The sequence below is a fragment of the Ovis canadensis genome, chromosome 5, assembly GCF_042477335.2.
Source record: "Ovis canadensis isolate MfBH-ARS-UI-01 breed Bighorn chromosome 5, ARS-UI_OviCan_v2, whole genome shotgun sequence".
Lineage (NCBI taxonomy): Eukaryota > Metazoa > Chordata > Mammalia > Artiodactyla > Bovidae > Ovis > Ovis canadensis.
This window is the reverse complement of record NC_091249.1, coordinates 28,964,215-28,986,344: the sequence shown is the minus strand read 5'-3', so window position 1 is coordinate 28,986,344 and position 22,130 is coordinate 28,964,215. Positions and strand designations below refer to the sequence as shown.

General features: G+C 51.8%; 1 protein-coding gene across 12 annotated transcripts in view; it reads right to left on the bottom strand.

Annotated features, from left to right (window-relative positions):
• The window catches only part of ARHGEF18 (Rho/Rac guanine nucleotide exchange factor 18), a 98,391-nt gene that overhangs the window by 67,725 nt on the left and 8,536 nt on the right, over positions 1–22,130 (bottom strand). For 6 of the 12 annotated variants that reach the window (XM_069591176.1, XM_069591183.1, XM_069591179.1 and 3 more), the window contains 4 exons: positions 12,000–12,121; positions 2,559–2,824; positions 1,375–1,525; positions 582–696 (listed from right to left, as the gene is read on the bottom strand). In XM_069591176.1, the coding sequence (XP_069447277.1) occupies positions 582–696; positions 1,375–1,525; positions 2,559–2,824; positions 12,000–12,014 (547 nt within the window). In that variant the 5' untranslated portion in view covers positions 12,015–12,121. The remainder of the gene's footprint in view (positions 1–581; positions 697–1,374; positions 1,526–2,558; positions 2,825–11,999; positions 12,122–22,130) is intronic. The other 6 variants (XM_069591185.1, XM_069591180.1, XM_069591182.1 and 3 more) reach the window with 1 other exon arrangement.

Here is a 22,130-nt window from a genome sequence, read left to right as displayed (position 1 = left end):
TGTGCCACATCTACTGAGGCTGTGTTCTAGAACCCTGAGCCACGTGCCAGAACTGCTAAAGCCTGTGCACCCTAGAGCCTGGGCTCCACAACAGGAGAAGCCACTGCAATGAGAAGCCTATGCACCGCACTGAGGAGTAGCCCCTGCTTGCTGCAACTAGAGAAATCCTGCACACAGCAGTGAAGACCCAGTGCAGCCAGAAATAAATTAATACATAAAAATTTAAAAAAAAGAAAAAGAAAGTGGTAGCTTCTGGTTTGGCCTGTAGGTCTTTCTGATACCAGAGGAACACAAGCTCTTCAGATAGAGATTCAGAGAAAAAGAAGGAGATAAAGAGACAGAGGAGGAAGAGCATCCTGGCAGTCATTCCAATATTGTGCCCACCTTGGCTTGAGAGTCCCCTCGGAGGGTGAGGGGGAAGGGCAGATGATGGAGGAGCCATGTCACCTCTCCCCCAGCATTCTGCCCAATTTCTGCCGAGGGGACCCTAAGCCTCTTCCACCAGCCCCAACCAGGGAACCCTCCAGCAGAAGCCCCCTACCCCACTTGTTTGAATGAAGGAAACCCCCAGGCTGGGCTACCTTGAACAGCTGGAGGCGGCACTTCCAAAGCTGGAAAGATTTCCAGGGAGCTGATCTCATCGAAGGACACAGGAACAGACCGTGACCTCACTCTTTTCTCGGGGCTGTCACATTCCTGCAGGGAATAAGCATCTCGCTAAGCCCGGAGGCAGCCTGGGCTGCAGGCAGTTTCCCTGGGTCAAGGGTCCCCAGCCTCCAGCTGCAGACAGCGGCTACCCTCAGCCTTGGGGCACGGGAGCAGGAATGGGGGTCCATAGCAGCCGAGGGCTGGAGCCAAGGACCATACCAGCCAAGGACCACCCCCCAGTTGTGGGCTGGAGTTCTGGAATTCTGAACCACAAATTCCACCCATGGCCAGAAACTGCCCCCAGTCATGGTCAGGGGCAGAGATGCCCCAGGTGGAAGCCTCAGCTCCAAGTGTGCATTCTCCAGCTTTGGGCTTAAATCCCAGACCTGAGATGAGCTCTTCTCCTTTGCAAAGTTCAGTCACAGACAGGGCTTCTACCCAGCTGCAAAGATTCAGAAACAAGCCTGAGCTCCCTAGCCCGGGGATGATGCTTACAGCCAAGGATCTCAGGCCAGCAAAGGACCTTCGGGCTTGGCCTGGAGTCTTAGGACCCAGCGACTCCTCTGTCATGGAGGAGGAGTCGGTCCTCCTGCCATGATGGGTTGGTCCCCCCGCCATGATGGGTCAGTCCCCCCAGCTATGTGTAAGGCACCCCTGGGTCCCACAGAGCCAGCAGCTGGGCACATAGCTGTGTTATTAACCCGGGTGGTTGGGGGTTACACCAACCTTGCTTGGTTGATCTGCGGAGGTTCCACCCCCAGGCAGACACCCTTGGGTCCAGGCCTGCAGGCCCTCTCCTGGCAGGTTCAGAGCGAGGCTGGCCAGTGTCCGAGGCAGACAAGGCCCCTCATTCACAGCTGAGGATTCGATGCTGAGCCTGGTGGAGAACAAGAGGGAGTCAGGTCTCTTCCACTGGGCTGTCGCCCCAGCTCCAGCATTCGAGGCACAGGGGCCTGGGGGAACCCTTGGGGGGGCCTGGGGGAACCCTTGGGTGGTCCTGTGATGGGGGCAGGGCACAGAGAGTGTTCCAGATCTCCCAGCGCCAGGGGGTGGGCAGGGAACCTGGCTAGAGGATCTGATGCTGAGGTTCCATTTGCATCACAGGCTCACTGCTTTTTTACACAGACTAGATTAATATTTGCGGAGAACTATGAGGGGCGGGGGCTTCCCAGGTGGTGCAACAGTAAAGGATTTGCCCACTAATGCAAGAGACGTAAAAGACTAGGGTTCAATCCCTGGGTCGGGAAGATCCCCTGGAGGAGGGCATGGCAGCCCACTCCAACAGTCTCGCCCGGAGAATCCCACGGACAGAGGAGACTGGTGGTCTACAGTCCGTGGGGTTGCAGAAGAGCCGGACACAACTGAAGTGACTGAGCACACAAGCATGGGAGGGGTGGGGGGAGAGTTGGGGGGCCCACAACTAAAGCACTCCACCGTTTTGGGCTGCCGCTGTACTGTGTGGGTGGTGCCAAGCACCTGTCTGTGTTAGAAGTGCATCTGTGCTTCTGTGCTCGCGTAGGCAAGGGACACATTTAGGCATCTCTGGGTTTGAGCAGGAGGAGGGTGCCTGCCTGTGCGTTGAGTGTGGGCATGTACCGCCCCCCCCCACCAATGTGCAAGGGCAGGTGTGCTCATCTGGGTCCAAGCGTGCCTGCCGGCTTCACGCAGCCTCCAGGTTGGGCTGGTGCACGCTCCTTCAGCGTGTGCTTGCTCACCCGTGCACACGGATGTGTGTGCCCACACACATGTGCGCACCTCCGGAGGGGGTCTCTGGGGCTGCCTCTGATAGCACAGACACCTCTGGTGGCCCTTGAGCTAGGTGACCCAGAGGTGGTGGTGGGGGAGAGGAGCAGCGTCTGGCTGCCCTGGAAAGTGTGTCCCGGAAGGCGGCGGAGTGGTGGGTGGCTGACCTCTGCCAGCTCTCGGAGCAGCTCCTCGACCTCTCCCAGCTGCGTCTCCGAGCGAGGCCCTGGGACGTCGCAGTGCTGGAGAGGGGCGTTTCTCCTCTGGCTTCTTCGCTAGGGGGGCCACTGCCTCCGGCTCCCCCAGGCTGGCTGTGTGAAAGGACTCCGAGGCCCAGGTCCTGGAGATACTCACTGCCCTGAAGGGCCCCCAAGTCCAGGCTGAGGTCCTCTGAACTCTCGCTACCGCCAAACAGCCCTGGGATTCCATCCTCCTGGAGACAGATGGGGAAAAGGCCTTGACCCACAGGCAGCGAAGACCCCCACATCCAGACCCTCCCTGCCATCCCCCACTTGTCCAACCTGGGCTCTGGGCCTAGCTCTTGGCAGGTGGGGTAGAATGGGGGTGGTCCCCTCAGTGCAGGCCTACAAGGCCTTAGTCCTCTGAAAAGGGGCTGGAAATTAGGGATACTGGCCCCAACTCGACCTCCATTGCCGAGTTTCTGGCTGGTCATCTTATGAAACAGGCCACGTAAATTCTGTCCTCTGTCCTCTGTCTGCCGGCTCACCAAGCTTGTTTTAAGCCTCTTATAAGATCATGTGTGTGAATGCAATTTGTACAAGTGCTGTACTCCAATAATTCGGCCACCTGATGCAAAGAACTGACTCATTGGAAAAGACCCTGATGCTGGGAAAGATTGAAGGCAGGAGGAGAGGGGGACAGCAGAGGATGAGATGGTTGGATGGCTTCACCAACTTGATGGATGTGAATTTGAGCAAACTCTGGGAGTTGGTGATGGACAGGGAAGCCTGGAGTGCTGCAGTCCTTGGGGTGACAAAGAGTCAGACATGACTGAGCAACTGAACTGAACTGCACACAATATCCTTGATGCTACTGGCTGAATTTCAGGCAGTATTGTGACTCCTAGGCTTTCCCCAGGGCTGCCCTTAGGGGTTTCCTAGACCTTAAGTCTCCCTTCCAAGCCAGGATGAGGGTGGAGCAAGTGAGGAAGCCACCTTGGGCATAAAATTGTAGGGGGTGCCCCCAAACCCAGAGATCAAGAAAAGCATATTTTAATATATATTTTTTAAGTTTGTAATTTTCATTTTTCTTTCTTTTTTCGTTTGGCCACCCCTCATGGCATGGGAAACTTCCCCCACCAGGGATTGAACTCGTGCCACTGTAGTGGAATTGCAGTCTTGACCACTGGACCAACACTAAGTGTAAGTAACCCAGTCGTGTCCAACTCTCTGCAATCCCATGGACTGTAGCCTACCAGGCTCCTCTGTCCATGGGATTCTCCAGGCAAGAATGTTGGAGTGGTAGCCATTCCCTTCTCCAGGGGATCTTCCCAATCCAGGGATCAAACCAGGGTCTCCCGCACTGTGGGCAGATTCTTTACTGTCTGAGCCTCAGGGAAGCCCTAAGGACTACCTAACACAACAGTAACAAACAATCCAACAAACTTCAATACAGTGCGAAGAGTTCCACGATGAACAAATTATCAAGGTGTTCCAGCATGACAGGGACTTCCCTGGTGGTCCAGTGGTTAGGACTTGGCACTTTCCCCGCTGGTCTAGGAACTAAGATCCCACATGCTGTGTGCTGGGGCCAGAATTTTTTTAAAAGGCAGGGCTTCCATGGTGGCTCAGAGGTAAAGAATCCGCATGCCAATGCAGGAGACACAGGTTCAATCCCTGATCCGGGAGGATCTCACATGCCTCAGAGCAACTAAGCCAGTGCTCCACAACTACCGAGGCTGTGCTCTAGAGCCCTTGAGCCGCAGTTAGTGAGCCAACGTGCTGCAATTACTGAAGCCTGTGCGCCCTAGAGCCTGTGCTCTGCAATGACAGGCCGCCGCCATGAGAAGCCTGTCTGCAGCTAGAGAGTATCCCCTGTCGCCACAACTAGAGAAAACCCGTGGGCAGCAAACAAGACCCAGCATAGCTAAAAATAAACACATAACTAAATGATTCAAAACTTTAAGACATGACAGTATTGGACCCTGCACTTCGCTCACCTCACCCTATTTCCAGCCCCCCACTCCATTGTACCAGAGAGTAGCTTGGAACCTGTGAGCTCCTAGATCCCTTCCAATACCTTCCTCTGCCTCCTCAGCACGATATTTACAAAGGGCTCCAGGGTCCACCGCCTCCTGCTTCCAGCCCCTCTGCAGCCTCACGTTCCCACCCACCCAGGAGGCAGCTGTTAGACTCCAAGAATACATAGAGGCGGATGATGATGCCACATCCACCAAAGCACCAACCAGTTGCCTCCCCAACAGTTATTCAAGGGCCTTGTTCTTAACCCCATTGCAGCTCTACCATGGGGTAGTGTTGTCCCACTTTCCAGATCAGGAGACTGAGGCTCCTGGAGGAGAAAGGACTGTGTAGCCTTGGGTCACACAGTTGGTAAATGGCAGAGCCAGACTCAAACTCTGTGGGTTCTGTCTGGGCCCAGGCTCTAGGCTCTTTCTTGCTCTACTTCCTCCTCTATTGCTTTTCCTGGCCTTATCTTTGCCCTCTCCTCTGGCTGTCATTCATCCTTTTTTTTTTTTCTTCCCAGCCAGGGCACCTGTTTTTTCCTTTCCCTGGAGAATCTCTTCTCCTAGGCCATCCAGAAGCAGTCTAGTGAACTCCTATTCATCCTTCAAAACCCACCTTGGGCATGCCCTCCAGGCTGCCTTCCTGACTCCTCCAGTCTAAATAAGGTGTCCCTCCTCTGGGCTGTCAGGGTCTGCAGGGTAAGGACTGTTCTTTTCCAGGCCGTTGTTGACGCTGTGGTCAGACAGGGTTTGGTGGGTGGGTGGGTGGTCCGCCCCCCCATGCTACAGGCAAAACCGACCCTGAGATGTGGCCTTAGGCATCTATGTGAGTTCAGGCAGTCCCTGATGGGCTGTCCCGATTGGTGGCCTAAAGGGCCCACTGAGCAGACCTGCCACCCTTGATGGTTTCTACAAGAGGCTTCCAGGATAGAATTGCCAGATAAAATACTGGACGCCCAGTGAAATTCAAATTTCAGATTAACAACTATTTTTTTTTTCTAGTGTAAATAGATTACAAACATTGCAATATTTGGCATTCAATTCTAACTGGGCATCCTGTAATTTTATTTGCTCAATTTTGCAAGTCTACCTATCCATGGGCCATTTGCTGGTCATGGCCAGTCTTTACTAGGAAAGAGGGAACAGCGAGGTCCCTACTAATGTTTGGTGAGGGGAATTTTCAGAGAAGCAGCCAACTGAAAGTGGAAAATACCTGGACTTCCCTGGTGGTCCATTGGATAAGAATCTACCTACCAATGCAGGGGACACGGGTTCAATCCCTGGTCTGAGAAGACCCCACATGGTGTGGGCCACCTAAGCCTGAGTGTCACCACTACTGAGCCCACGCACTCTAGAGCCCACACTCTGCAACAAGAGAAGCCACCGTAATGAGAAGCCCGTGCACGCAACTAGTGAATAGCCTCTGCTCGCTGCAACTAGAGAAAGCTGTGTGCAGCAATGAAGACTCAGCATAGCCCAAAACAAGCAATAAATATATAAACAACATGTTTAAAAGAGAAAGAGGAAAATACTTGCCAGCCGGGAGCCAGGCACTTGGTTGGCTGGGGGTCTTGGCTGGTGGGTGGCAGGTGGCAGTGTCCATACCTGTCTTGAATGAGGTTGGAAGAACTCTACAGGGTCTGGCTTTTTCTCTGACCTTCCCCACTTGGAACTCTACAGTTTTGATGCCTTATAGTAAAATACATATGGAGCTTCCCTGGCAGTTCAGTGGTAAAGAATCCACCTGCCAGTGCAGGAGACTGGGGTTTGATCTCTGGGTCAGGAAGATCCCCTGGAGGAAGAAAGGCAACCTAGTCCAGCATTCTTGTCTGGGAAATCCCATGGCCAGGGAAGCCTGGCAGGTTACAGGCCATGGCGTTGCAAAGAGTCAGACACAACTTAATGACTGAACAACAGCAACAAAAATATAACAGAATTCACCACTGTAACAATTTTGTGTACAACTCTGTGGCATTAAGTACATTTAGTCAATATGTAATCGTCATCACTGTCCATCTCCAGAACTTTCTTTCATCTCCCCCTAAGGAGGGTTTGTCAGAGAAGGCAATGGCAACCCACTCCAGTACTCTTGCCTGAAGAATCCCATGGATGGAGGAGCTTGGTAGCCTACAGTCCATGGGGTCGCTAAGAGTCAGACATGACTGAGCGACTTCACTTTCCCTTTTCACTTTCATGCACTGGAGAAGGAAATGGCAACCCACTCCAGTGTTCTTGTCTGGAGAATCCCAGGGACGGGGGAGCCTGGTGGGCTGCCGTCTATGGGGTTGCAGAGTCGGACATGACTGAAGCAACCTAGCAGCAGCAGCAGCAGCAAGGAGGGTTTGTACCCAGTAAACAGCAACGGCTTGCTGTTATCTCCTCCAGCTTCTAGTCACCTCGACTCTACCGTGTCTCATTGAATTTGCCTATTCTTTGTTGTTGTTTAGTCGCTAAGTTGTGTCTGACTCTCTGTGACCCCATGGACTGCAGCATGCCAGGCTTCCCTGTCCTTCACTATCTCCCTGGGTTTGCTCAGACTCATGTCCTTTGAGTCAATGATGCCATCCAATCATCTCACCCTCTGTCGTCCCCTCCTCTTCCTGCCCTCAATCTTTCCCAGCATCAGGATTTTTCCCGATGAGTTGGCTCTTTGCATAAGGCTTTGGCCGCCTGCCTATTCTAGGCACCTTGTTTAAGTGGAATCGTACAATGTTTGTCCTCTTGTGTCTAGTTTATTTCACTTAGCTTAATGTTCTCCAGTTCATCCGTGTTCTAGCACAGGTCACAGTTTCCTTTCTTTTTAAGGAAGGATAACATTTCATTATATGGATGGACCACACTGTATGGATATAAGCAAAACTGCATTTTGTTTATCTGTTAGGTCTTTGATGGACAATTGAGTGGCTTCCACCTGTTAGCTCTTGTGGATTCTGCTGCTGTGAATCAGTTCAGTTCAGTTGCTCAGTCGTGTCCGAGGTGTATAACTGTCTGAGTCTCCATTTTCACCTCTTTTGGGTAGATCTGTAGAAGCAGGTTGCTAGATCATACAACAATTCCCTGATGGCTTTTGGAGCCCTGGCCATATTTTCCACGGTCTCCCCTCTTGAATCTCTCCTTTGCACCCACTAATCTGTTTTCTTTCTGTTTCTTTTTGGCTGCTCTGTGTGGGATGTGGGATCTTAGCTCCCTGACCAGGGATCGAACCCACGCCCCCTGCAGTGGAAGCGTGGCATCTCAACCACTGGACCTTCAGGGAAGTTCCTGCACCCACTGCTCTGGTTCCCCCCACCTGCCTGGCTGCTCCTTCTCTGTCTGCCGCTTCCTCCCCGTGTCTTTCACACACCAGGGTACCTCTCCTCCAGTCTCTATCCAAAACACCCACCCCTCTGGCCCGGCTGGTCCGGGTTCTCCTGATTCTCCTCTGACTTCCCCAGCCGCCTCCCTGAAGTCACTCCCATCCCATCCCTTCCCGGGTGTCTGGACAACCTCTACCAACTCCGTCTTCCTCTGCCACAGCCCCTAAAGTTTCCTTGCATCTCTGGTTTTCATCTTCCTGTGAATATAAACACGTCAGGACAGCCTCTTGGCCTGGACTGGGTCCCCCCTCCTCTGTCTCCTGCATCTGGCCTCCCTCAAAGGAGGCAGAAGTGGGAAGCTGGCCAGGTCTCTGGGTGGAGGGGAGGGTGGACGGCTGTGGCAGGTACAGTGAGGGAGGGGGAGGGAGAGGGAGGGAGAGGGAGGCAGGGGGCTTCGTCCTTTGCTGGGGAACTTGTATCTTTCCTCCAGCATTTCCTGGGTGAGATAGGGAGCCAGCCTATAGGAGCCTCCCCGGGCATCTGCCCAAACATAGGTATGCTGGCCCTGAAACCCCAGAGGGTGTGCCATCAACTCAGACTCCTGCTCCCTGGACCCTGGGGAGCCCTGGGGGGTGGGTGCCTCCCCGCCCCCGCAGACCCAGAAGCGAGACGCCCCAGGAATTTCCACTCTATAAAAACGGCTAGCTGCGTGCAGATTTAAATAGTACACAGATCAACGCTTTTTTAAAAATGTAAATGGCTATTTATCTCCTGGTAGTTTAGGAAAAAAATAGCACACCCGAGCAAGTTCGCGTCTCTGGTTCTGTGTCATCAATGTAAAACCGGGAACGAGTTTCAAACAAGAGAGGAAAACAGAGACAGAGGGTTTTCTGATGGCTGGAAGGGTAGAAAGGCCTTCGTCAGGGTTCACATCCTTGATGTAGCTTTTGTTAGCTCAGTGTGACCTAAGGCGAGTTTCTAACCCTCTCTGGGCCTCAGTCTTGTCGTCTCTAAAATGGGTGCCATGTTGCCTTCTTTTGAATGTATTTTCATCTGCTCATGTAGTTATTTTTGGCTATGCCGGCTCTTCATTGCTGTGTGGGCTTTTCCTTAGTTGCAGCGCTGGGGCCTCTCACTGCAGTGGCTTCTCTTGCTGCAGAGCACAGGCTCTCGGGGGCTTGGACTTCAGCAGTCACCGCTTGTGGGCTCTACAGCACAGGCTCAGTGGTTGTAGCGCACGGGCCGAGTTGCTCCACAGCCTGTGGGATCCTCCCGGACCAGGGATCAAACCCTTGTCTCCTGCACTGGCGGGTGGATTCTTCACCACTGAGCCACCAGGGGAAGCCCTATGTTGCCTTTTTGTGGGATTGCTGGGCAGGTGAAATGAGATGATGTTTACATCTTGTAAGCCCTTGATCAGTGGAAGCAGATATGGGGTTGGCCAAAAAGTTCATTTGGGTTTTCCTATAGCATCTTACGGAAAAACCTGAGCAAACTTTTTGGCCAAGCCCATATTATGGTGGTTGTTTTTAATACTTCAGGAATCAGGGATCTTCCTCTGGGGCCCTGCCAGATGGAGCCAATTGGAGTAGACCGATGATTAAGCCTTGCAATGACAGTCAAGTATGAGTGAATGTTCTAGAAAGCAGAAAGTGGGCTAGAAAGAACAGGAAGCGGCAGTTGACTCTGGAGGGACAAGAATTCTGGACTGGAGTTCTACTTAGGAAATCCCTTTTTTGTTATTATTTTTTAAAACTTTATTGTTTTAAGTTTGAAAAATTTGATGTATTCTAAGCCAGATCATACAGAAAATCCCTCTTTTAAGACAGACAAACCCCTGGGGGTAATCACTGGTGTGCAAAATCTACTAAGGATAACTCAATTAGGACAGGTTAGACCATCTTTAGACAGCTTCCATAACCAAAAGTAAACCCCCAAACTGTATTTCCAATCACATAGTGTCTATGTGACAAGTGAGTGATTTCTTGAACTGGCTATATAGGTCAATGTATATAGCCAATTGCATATACTTTAAAATAATCTATATCTTACCTGCATATATATATACACACACACACATACTTTCATTAAAATGCATGTATATTTCAATGAAAAGTCCTACTAAATGTAAAAAAAGAGAGGAAGGAAGGAAGAAATCAGGGAGGGCTTCCTGGAGGAAGTGACAGTGAGGGACACCCTGAGCAATGAGCAGGAGTTAACTAGGTGGAGGATCTGGGTGAGGGCATTCCAGGCATTAAGAGAACAGGATGTTCAGAAGCCTGCAGGCTTCAGAGTTCAGGATGCCTTCCTTCAAATTGGCAAGATTTCCTTTTGGCTGGAGGTGTGTGTGTGTGTGTGTGTGTGTGTGTGTGTGTGTGTGTGTGTGTGTGTGTGTGTGTTGGGGTGGGGGGGATGGGGCTGGGTCAGCAGGCCTGGGAGCCCAAGGAAGGATTTAATCTCTAAGTCCCCAACAGTAGTGGTAGGGAGGCTGGGGGAGAGGAGGTGGTGATTCCCCTTCAGAAATATGGCGCAAGATGAAAGAGCCCACATGGGCCTGGAGCAGCGAAGACGCCTGTGCAGATCACCTGGGTGAGCAACTGTGGTGGCCTCCACCAGGGCAGTGGAAAGGCAGGGACAGACGTGGACAGAACTGAGAGCTGTACAGGTCTGATGCTCACAGGGCTTTTGGACAGAAGGGGCAGGGACATCACCATCTGCTGCCTCCAGCTCTGGTGGCCAACGAGATGAGGACGAGGATGTGGGTGGCAGGGCTTCTTTGGAGGTGGTAGGTGCTCACCAAGCACACGCAGGGTGCCCTGCTTTCCCAGATGCGTGGTCTCTCCATCACCATGCTAGCTGCCCAACTGCCTGCTGCCCACGGTCCCTATTCCAATATATGCAGAGCCCTGGAAGGCTCTAGGGCTAAGCCTGAGTCGCAGTTCTCTTCATTTACTCTAGACTCTTCCCAACACCGAGGCAAATTCTCTCCCTGCTTGGACCCCAGTATGCTCTTCTACAGAATAAGGGGTGGACTCCCCTGGTGGTCCAGTGGTTAAGAGTCTGCCTGCCAAAGCAGGGGACACAGGTTCCACTCCTGGTCCAGGGAAGATTCCACCTGCTGTGGGGAAACTAAGGCTGTGAGCCACAACTACTGAAGCTAGAGCACTCTAGGGCTTGTGTTCTGCAACAGGGAAGCGATGAGAAGTCTGTGCATCACAACTCGAGGGCAGCCCCCAATCGCCACAACTAGAGAAAGCCCACACGCAGCAATGAAAATTAGCACCACCTTGATCAATCAATAAATAAAATTTAAAAAACAACAAGGGCAGATACACAGAATTCCCTGTATATGGTTTGACTATAATGAAGCCTCTTTCCTTAGTGTGGTAGGTGGTCCAAAATGCCGCCCAGATTCCCCCTTCAGTGAGGATGTGTTGCCCCAGATGCTGAGGGGTGGGTGGCTATCAGCAGATGGCTGTCAGTTGTCAGCCTCCTCCCAGGAAGTCATATCCCTTCCTGGGCAGTCCACAGGCCATGACTTATTGGTGTGGGGACGCAACGGCTTGGTCATCTCAGCCTAATTTGGGATGACTCTGCAAGGATGTTCTAGCTCAGAGCTCCTCATGGGAGCTTTTCCTTCCTTCTTCATTGATCCATCTACCCACCCATGCACCCATTTAGCCACCCTTCCCCCCTCCCTCTCTTCCTTTCTCCCCTCAATTCTTTCTTCTATCCACCCATCCATCTCTTCTGTCCGTCCTTCCATCCATCCCCATCCACCCATCTATCCATCTGTCCATCCATCCATCTCTTCTGTCAAAATGTCCTTCCAGCCAGCCATCCATCATCCATGTCTTCTGCCAATCCTTCCCTCCTTTCCTCCTTCCAGCCACCATCCCTCCACTCTACTCATCCCATGTTCCCTTTTCTTGTTCCATAAAGGATTTATTTCCTCACCTGTGGAATGGTATAATAACTACTCTGCTATGTTTTAATAATTCCCTGAAATATTGCACACAAAGTGCCTGGTAAAACGCAGGTGCTAAACAAAGTGTACTTGCTCCGCTGGAGTCATCAACTCCTGCCCATCTTGGCAGTCGGACACCTGCCTGCTCATCCTCCATGGCGGAGAAGTCTGGGTCCTCAGGCCTCCAGGGTCCACCGCTGCTCTTGGTGGCTGAATCTGCAACTCCAGAGTCAAAGGGCTGGACACATGGCTTGGGCTCAGAGCCTGTGGGAAAGGAGGGACAAGGTGTTAGAGCTGAGCTGTGAGGCCTGAAGAGTTGGGCCCCAATTTCTGCATCTGGGCCTCAGTTTTCTCATCCTTAAAATGGGGTGGCAGGGGAGGATGGTACTGATGATCTGTAAGCCAACATATATGCCACCACTCCCCATCACTCATCCTGAGCCTGGGGCAGACATTTCTGTTCAGGCACAGGGCTCTTTCCCCCTGAGCCATGGCCCCCTCGGAATTCTTCCCAGTGCATTATTTAAAATTTTTTTATTTATTATTATTTTTGGTTGCACTGAGTCTTTGTTGCCATATGTAGGCTTTCTCTAGTTGCAGTGAGCAGGGGCTTCTCTTTGTTGTAGTGCTTAGGAAGCCTAAGAGAAGCAGTAGCTTCTCTTGTTGCGGGCAACAGGCTTCAGGCACGTGGGCTTCAGCCAGCTGCAGCCTGAGGGCTCACTAGTTGCGGTGTGAGGCTCTAGGGCATATGGGCTTCAGTAGTTGCAGGACACAAGCTCAGCAGCTGTGGCTCGAGGGCCTTACAGCTCGGGCTTTAGTAGTTGTGGCACATGGGCTTAGCTACCCCACAGCATGTGGGGTCTTCCCAAACCAGGGATCGAACCCACGTCCCCTGCATTGGCAGACAGATTCTTAACCATTGGACCACCAGGGAAGTCCTGGACTGAGCCTTTCGCTGAGGGAGACACAGCGTCCCGTCTCTCTCCCTCTGCCCCTTGCACGCTTCTAGAGCGTATCGTGCCTCCCTATTCGAATCCCCATGGAGGTGCCCCACCACCTGGAGGAAGAAGGTCGAATGTCTTAGCTCAGCCACTGATGTCCACCAGGATCCTCCTCTGTGCCTGTCCCTGCCCCTTAGGCAGGACCCACTGCCTAAGAGAACCCCGCTCCTGTTCCAGGGCCACCTGCCTGAAGACCTCATCCTACTCACTCCAGAAATGTCCATCCACCCTCCTCCCACGGTGCCTCTGTCCTGGTCATTGCCCTGCACTTCATTGCATTGTGTTATCTTGACCCCTGAACTCCTTTCACTCCTCCACGAGCCCTGCCATGACATCCCAGGTCCTGTTGAAACTGGGGAGCTGGAAGAAGTGTGTGTGGAGGTGACAGCGGAGGAGCTGGGTGGAGGTGGAGGCAAGGAGAGACCAGTGGAGGTGGTACCTGGAGAGATGGACCAGCACGTTTGCGGTAAGAGCCAGTCAGAGCCCCGAGGGGCTGGGCTGGGGGTGGGGAGTGGGATGGCGGGGCCCTTGGGCAGTGCCAGTTAGGGCCTCCTTCACGCCTTAGCTCAGGTCCTCTGTGACTGGGTGAGCCCGTCTCCTGGCTTGCTGGGGACAGTCCTGGTTTATGCTGCTGAGTCAAGTAATGATGAACTTCCCTGGTGGTCCAGCGGCTAAGACTCCATGCTCTCAGGGCAGGGAACCTGGGTTTGATCCCTCTCTGGTCGGGAACTAGATCCCACATGCCACAGTGAAAAGATTCTGTGTGCCTCAACTGAGACCCAGCACAGCCAAAGAAATAAACAAACAAATAAATAAAACAAAACCTCCCACAGTACCATGGTTTTGCCCTCCAAAGGGTACCAGTGGGGTGTCCACTTTATGGCCACTCCGCCTACAACCCTGTGGCCAGCAGATGGGCAGAGATGATGCTGTCTTTTTCTATCCCAAAGTAGGATGAGCTGTCTGTACCCACTTACCTTTCTTCTCCTCCCAGCCGTGTATGTACAAACACTGCCCTACATTTTGGGGGGCATGACACTTGTATACTTTGGAGGGCTTTTTTTAAGAAAAAGTGTGTGAGATTATGAATGCAAAATTACTGGGAAGTAGCAAGAACAGCAGAAAGCAGCCAAGACAAGAATAAATGCATTCCATAAATAGATGAATGAAAAGCTATTACATGGGTGTGAAAAACTTCAGGAGTTTGGAAAACATTTCGGCAGTTCTTCAAAAACTTAAGCGTGGTATGACTCAGGAAGATCAAACAGGGGCTCTGTATCAACCTAGAGGGGTGGGATGGGGAGGGAGATGGGAGGGAGGTTCAAAAGGGAGGGGATCCATGTATACCTGTGGCTGACTCATGTTGAGGTTTGATGGAAAATAGCAAAATTCTGTAAAGCAATTATCCTTCAAAAAAAAATAAAAATAAAAACTTAAGGACCTCCTAGGTGGTCCAGTGGTTAAGAATCTGCCTGCCAATGCAGGGGACACAGGCTTGATCCCTGGTCTGGGAAGATCCCACACGCTGCAGAGAAACTAAGCCCATGAGATGCAGAACCACTGAAGCCCTCACACCCTACAGCCTGTGATCCACAGCAACAGAGGCCACTGCAATGAGAAACCCGTGCACCTCAGCTAGAGAATAGCCCCCACTTGCTGCAACTGGAGAAAGCCTTGGAGCAGCAACAAAAATCCAGGGTGACCAAAAAAAAATTGGTGAAAACAATCCAAATGTTCATAAACAGATGAATAGATACACAAAATGTGGTCCATCCATACAACGGAATGTTTTTCAGTCATAATAAGGAATGGGGGTAGTTCTGGGAATTCCCTGGAGGTCCAATGGTTAGAACTCAGTGCTTTAACTGCCAAGGAACTGGGTTCAGTCCCTGGTCAAGGAACTGCTGCTTCTGCTGCTGCTGCTAAGTCACTTCAGTCGTGTCCGACTCTGTGCGACCCCACAGACGGCAGCCCACCAGGCTCCTCTGTCCCTGGGATTCTCCAGGCAAGAATACTGGAGTGGGTTGCCAGTGGTCAGGGAACTAAGATCCCACAAACAAACAAATAAATAAAAGAAGAATAAAAAAGGGAATGGAGTTTTGAAACCTATTATACCATGAATGAACCTTGTGACGTCGCAGAAGTCAGTTTACAAAATATCCCGTGTTAATGGATTTCATTTATATGAAACGTCCAGAACAGGTGAATCTATAGGGGCAGAAAGATTAGTGGTTGTCTAAGGCTGGGGAGAGGCTTCCCAGGCGGTGCTAGTGGTAAAGAACCCACCTGCCAATGCAGGAGACACGGGTTTGGTCCCTGGGTCAGGAAGATGCCCTGGAGAAGGGGATGGCAACCCACTCCAGCATTCTTGCCTGGGAAATCCCATGCACAGAGGAGCCTGGCGGACTACAGTCCATGGGATTGCAGAGTCAGACACGACTGCAGTGACTTAGCATGCAAGGCTGGGGAGAAACAGGGAACTTTGGGGTGATGAATACAGGATTCAGATTTCTTTTGGGGGTGATGAAAACCTTCTAAAATTGACTGTGGTAATCGTTCATAACACTCCTATTTTTTTTTTTTTTTGACCACACCACATGGCTTGTGGGATCGTGATTTGCCAACCAGGGAATGAACCTGGGCCCCAGCAGTGAAAGTGAAAGCAAGGTGTCCTAACCACTGGGCCGCTGGGGATTCCCATCACGGTATCTTCTAGAAACCACCGCTGCTCCCCCAGCTACTCTCCCAGGTTGGTTTAGGGCCTCTGTTCAGCTGCCCTCATTCAGCCCTGCATCTCCCATGAGGCAGCTTCTATGACTCAGGGAGATGTTGGAACAAAACAAGCAGGCTGTGAAGGACGAGAAAAGCCAGATGTGGGGTGAGTCCTGGAGGCTGATGGCAGCTTGGAAAAGGAGGGAAAGACTCCCCGAGAGGCAGTTCCATCCCTTGGCCAAGATCCCAGGGGGCCTCAGGACAGGCTGCTGGGTGCCTGCTTTCCTGGATGGGGGCTTCACGGAGGCTTGAACCTCATCCTTGCATCTGCGACCCTGCAGGGCTGGGACCCAAAGGCTGAAGGTAAAAGTTGATTCTTTGGATAGATGCTTCTGACCCTGGAGGGTGTGGCTTCCCTGGTGGCTCAGATGGTAAAGAATCTGCCTGCCAGTGCAGAAGATGTAAGCGAGGTGGGTTCGATCCCTGGAGGAGGGCACAGCAGCCCACCTCAGTAACTGTTCTTGCCTGGAGAATCCCACGGACAGAGGAGCCTGGCGGGCTATATTTCATGGGGCCACAAAGAGTTGGACACGACTGAAGCAACTGTCACTTCACATCATTTCTGATCCAGGAACAGGCTGAGCCCGACCCTGATGACAGAGTCCATTCTGATCTCCGCGTAACACGCTGAGCCTCAGTCTTTGGGTCACAGACTGAATCCCTGTCCCAGCGTCATCGACTGAACCTCAGTCCTGGTGCCATACACCAAGCCCTGATTGTGGCGTCATAGACTGAGTCCCAGTACTGGACTCATGGACTGAGCTCCCATCCTAGAGCTTCAACCTATTCCCCAGTCCTCATCACACACTAAACATTGACCCCAGGCACACTGAGCCCGGACTCTGAAGTCATACTCTGAGCCTTGGTTCTGGTGACAGATTCTCTCAAGCTCCAGAATCTGTCTTCAGTGGCCTCCGGTCACCACTGCCTGATATTCCCACCTGCACTCCAACCTCAAGCTGTCAAGACCAAACTCCTTGTCTTCCTTTCTCCTTCGGGGTCTTTGTATCAGTGTGACTGTAGTGTCTCCCCAGTGACCCCCACCAGAAACCCAAACTCGAGCCTTGCCTCCTCCCAACCCCTCAGGACACCAAGCCTTGTTAATTTCACCCCCAACAATGTTTCTCCACTCAGTCCTCTTTTTAAAAAAATTTCCATTTATTTAGCTTTATTTATTTATTTGGCTGTGCCAGGTCTTAGTTGTGGCATGCAAACTCTCAGGTGCAGCGAGTAGGATCTAGTTTCCTGACCAGGGATCGAACCCAGAGCCCCTTCACTGGGAGCACAGTCTTAACCTCTAGACCACCAGGGCAGTCCCTCCGTCCTTCTTTTGTTTTGCCTCTGACATGATCTTAATATCAGCTTCCATTATGCTCTATCTGGGTTTCCCAGATGGCTCAGCATTAAAGAATCTACCTGCCAATTCAGGAGACCTGGGTTCAATCCCTGGGTCAGGAAGATCCCCTGGAGGAGGACATGGCAACCCACTCCAGTATTCTTGCCTGGAGAATCCCATGGACAGAGGAGCCTTGTGGGCTACAGTTCACGAAGTTGCAAAGAGTCAGACACGACTGAACGACCGAGCACGCACGCACACACGAACCCCTTTTCTACTTCTGGATGTACTTTAACTGGACCACGTGTTCACTTCTAGACCAGGAGTTTCACAGGCCAATTCTGGCTCAACACCTGCTTTTGTAAATAAGATTTTAGTAGCACACAGCCACACCCATTCGTGCACCTTGCTGTCTATGGGTGCCATCGGGCTACAATGCCAGTGTCCAGCAGGTGCATCAGAGACCACATGGCCTGCAAAGCTGAAGGCATTTACTCCCTGGCCCTTTACAGAAAGGGTTTTCTGACTCCCACTCTGCAGTCCATGGGGGCAAGTTCTGTATCCAACCCACTTTTACATCCCCCAAGTCTCTTGATCAGTTCCAATATGTCTTGCTTCACGCTGAGCCTGTCACGTTCTTTCCATTCTTCTATCTTAACAACAACCCTCTGAGTCCCCACATTATGGAAGGAGAAACTGAGGCTCAGAGAGGTGTACTGTCTTGTCCAAGGTCATACCAGGCTGTCAAGAGGCAGAGTTGACGGGAAGCCAGGTATTTCTTACTCCAAAGCAAGGGCTCCTAGTTAGCCACTCAGTCGTGCCCAGCTCTCTGCGACCCCATGGACTGCAGCCCACCAGGCTCCTCTGTCCACGGGATTTTCCGGGCAAGAATGCTGGAGTGGGTTGCCATTTCCCTCTCCAGGGGATCTTCCCGACCCAGGGATTGAACCCAGGTCTCCTGCACTGCAGGCAGATTCTTTACTGACTGAGCTACAAGAGAAGGTGTGGTGAGCAGATGAATGGATAGATGGGTGGATAAATGATTGGATGGAAGGGTGGATGGATGAATTGGATGAATTGTTGGATAGATGGTTGTTGGCTAGTTGGCTAGTTGCTTGGCTGTCTGGCTGAAGGGAAAGTTGTCTGGCTATATGGTTGGATGAATGGATGTTTAGATGGGTGGATGGTTACCCACATGGATGAATGGGTGGTTAGAGGGAGGGAGGGATGTGTAGACGCATGGATGGATGGTGACTGGCTGGCTGGTTGGATGGATGAATGAGTAGATGTTTAGATGGATAACTAGTTGGATGGTTCTTTGGATGGATAGGTGGATGGATGCATAGATACAAGGACGCATGGATAGATAGTTGGCTGTCTCTCTGGTTGAGTAGATGAATGGGTAGATGGTTAGATGGATGGATGGATGAAAACATGGATACATGGAGGCACGAATGGATAGTTGGTTACCTGACTGGTTGGACGGATAAAAAAGTGGATGGTTAGATGGATGCATGGATGGATGAATGGATGGATAGTTGGGATAAGTCGTGTGGCAGTGTCCAGCGGCAGTGATTGCTCTGCATTCTGGAGATGGTATTCCTAGGGGATGAGGGTGGGGAGAGCTCTAGATGGAAGGAGGCAGGACTGTGGCAGAGAAGCCAGGCAAGAAGGAAGCCAAGTCGAGATACAGAATGCACGCATGATAAACATGCTTATCATATACTAGGGGAAGAGTGGAAAGTGTGGCCAAAATGAGTAACTGAGCAACCGAGGGAAAGGGCCAGCGGGACTCTGCCCTGCTGCAAATCCCAACCCCTCTTCCCTAGCCTTGTCTGGCTCCCCACATCTACTCCGTTATTTTCCCAGGAGGCCCCATCTGGTGCCCAGACAGCCAGTTACAGAGCGTAAGAGGAGGGCGCAGAAAGGCTAGAGATGGGAAGGACACGGTTAGGGAGCCCCTTTCTGCGCTGCACCCCCAAACTTCTCTCTAAGGAGCCGCCTAGCAGCTTGGATTCAGGTTCTAGGCAGCCTCTTACACCAGCAACCCCTGCAGCCCTGGCCATAAAAGGGTTTAAGAGTTGCCACTGGTTCCCACAGCTCACTCCCCAACCTGCCAGCCTATAAATCATAGCTTCAACCTGCCCAGGGTGGGCTGGGCGGCCAGGAGTGGCTAGACTTTCATAAGGATATGGGCATCTTTGTGATCTGTGGCTGATACCCTAATTCTTTAGCATAGCCATCCACTGGTGGATTTTAAAACTCTCTGCAAGCCCCCCACACACTCACACTGGTAGCTTCCTTCACTGCCCAGAACACACCCCAGAGGTGGCCTTGGAACAGAATGGGTTTCAAAGCGTGTCTCTTTCAGCATATACTTGCTGTGTGACCTTGAGTTCATCACGCCTTCTTTCTGAGTGTGGCTTCACAAGGGCTCAACAACCGGCAGCAATTTCTACCACTATGACTGTTCTCCTATTGCATCCCAGTCCCCAGGCCACCCTCTCCCTCCCCAGCCCCAGCCTCCAGGTCCCCTGGTAGCCCTATCTCCGCCAGCAGAGTGCCTGACACACTACAGGTCCTCAACCAGAGTGTATGTCATGAAGAAGCAAATAGGTCTTCTCCATGGCTCGTCTCCTGCACGGAAACTCACTCACCAACAAGTACCCGGCTTAGGCAAGGGGTAGGGGGAGTTCCTATCACACAATCCCCCTGTGCCCCGTGGCCTTGGACACTATCTGGCTATCTTCCAGGACTAAACTCCTGCTGAGATTTAAGAAGTGCCTTTTTGCAAAAGCAATTCACCCAGACCTTGGGGGGATATGATACAAGAGTCTCTCTCCAGCTCCCAGAGGTAAACTGAGGTCCTGGGACCCAGTGGGGGGTGCTACCAGCCAATGTGTATGTGTGTGTGTATTCCAGGGCGTGTCTACTCGAATCTCTGGATGTCTCAGACCTTCCTCTTGCTGCCTCCCTGAACCTCTGTCCTGCACCCACCCGGGGAACAAGTAGCATCAGGAACCCCCAGGAAGCCACCAGGCTGCCCCAGGTCTAGAGTGAATTGTCCGTCCACAAATTTACCTTCTAAGACAACCTCCTGGCAGAGCTTGGGGAGACGTCTCCTTCGAGACAAGAGGGACCCCACAAGTCTGTGAGGTTCCATGGGGGCCCTGGGGAAGCAGAGATCATCTGGGGCTGGCTCAGGCAGTGTCTGTACCCTGGGCTGAGAAAAGGCTTGGAGTGGGATGGTGGGCAGCAGGCTGTCCAGGGAGCCTGGGTGGCCAGCGCCCACTACTCACTGCACGCCCCCTTACCTCTCTTAAAGGCCCACCGCTTCAGCCAGAACTTGGAGAGAGCCGGCCAGGAGTGGTTGAGCGCCGAGCTGGCCATGGGGGCCGTGCGTGCGAGCGTGTGAGTGAACGGCAGGATGAAGAAGGCGCTCGGCTGGGAAGCCCTGCCAGGACAGGGCTGCCAGTAAGAGGGGCGGAGACTGTCTGCAGGGGCTGCCAGACACATCAGCTGATGGCAGCTTGGGGCTGGGGCGGGGGGCGGGGGAGGCAGGACTGCAGCCTTGGGGGAGGCCGAGTACTTAGCACTACCCCACACCTCCCTTGCCCTCTAGGCCTCTCAGCCTGGCTGTATTAATACGAGACATTCCCAGGAGGAGCAGAAGAGAGCAGCGAGGGAGTCCTTAGGACACAGGCTGGGTGGGCCTGGGCATGTGTGGATGTCTGAGTGTTTGTGTATGAGTGTTTGTCATTGTCTCTGCTTTTGAGGGCTTCCCTCGCGGCTCAGATGTTAAAGAATCTGCTTGCCATGCAGGAGACCTAGGTTTGATCCCTGGGTCAGGAGGATCCCCTGGAGAATGGGATACCACGCCAGTATTCTTGCCTGGAGAATTCCATAGACAGAGGAGCCTGGCAGGCTACAGTTCAGGAGGTCACAAAGAGCCGGACATGACTGAATTGACTTAGCAGGCACACACTGTGCTTTTGACAGTGCATTTGTGTGTCAGCTTCCCAGGTGATGCAATGGTGAAGAATCTGCCTGCAACGCAGGGGGTGCAGCGATCTGGGTTTGATCCCTGGGTCCAGAAGATTCCCCCGGAGGAGGATATAGCAACCCAATCTGGTATTCTTCCTGCCTGGGAAATCCCATGAACAGAGGAGCCTAGTGTGCTGCAGTCCCTGGGATTACCAAGAGTTGGACACAACTGAGTGAGCGTGAACATAAAGTCCTTTTGTGTGTCAGCGCATAGTGTGTTTTTAAATCTTAAGTGTCAACTTGTCTATGGGGGTGTGTGTATATAGGGGAGTTTATATAAATGTTTCCCCCTAGTTTCATTGAGGTGTAATTGACTGACATCACTGTATAAGTTTAAGGTTTACATCATAATGACTTAATATATTGTGAAATGATTAGTGCAGTAAATTTAGTTAGCATCCACCAACTCATAAAAAGTGAAGTCGCTCAGTCGTGTCATCAACCCATATAGATACCAAGAGAAGTCATCAACCCATATAGATACCAAGAAAAGAAAAAATATGTTTTTGTTGTTGTTGTTGTTGTTCTGATGAGAACTTGTAGGATTCACTCTCCTGGTTGGTGGTTGGTTTAGTTGCTAAGTTGTTCCATCACTTGGAACCCCATAGACTGTAGCACACTAGGCTCCTCTGTCCATGGGATTTCCCAGGCAAGAATGCAGGAGTCGATAGCCATTTCCTTTTCCTGGGGGTCCTGCCAACCCAGGGATCAAAGCCACATCTCTTACCTCTCCCGCATTGCGGGTGGGTTCTTAACTGACTTAGCCACCAGGGGAGCATATACACCATGTAGCAGTGTTAACTGTAGCCATCATGTTGTGCGTTACATCAAAGATCTACTTATCTTACAGCTGGAAGTTGGAACCTTTTGACCAACTTCATCCAGTTTCCCCACCCCACCCCCTGTCTCTGGTAACCACAAATCTGATCTCTTTTTCTATGAGATTGGCTGTCACCGTTTTTTTTTTTTTTTAAGTTCCACATATGAGTGAGATCACATAGCATTTGCGTTGAGAACTTATTTATTTCATTAGCATAATGCCTTTAAAGTCTATCCATGTTGTTGTAACAGGCAAAATATCCTTTTCTTAAAAAATGGCTGAATAATATTATCTACATGG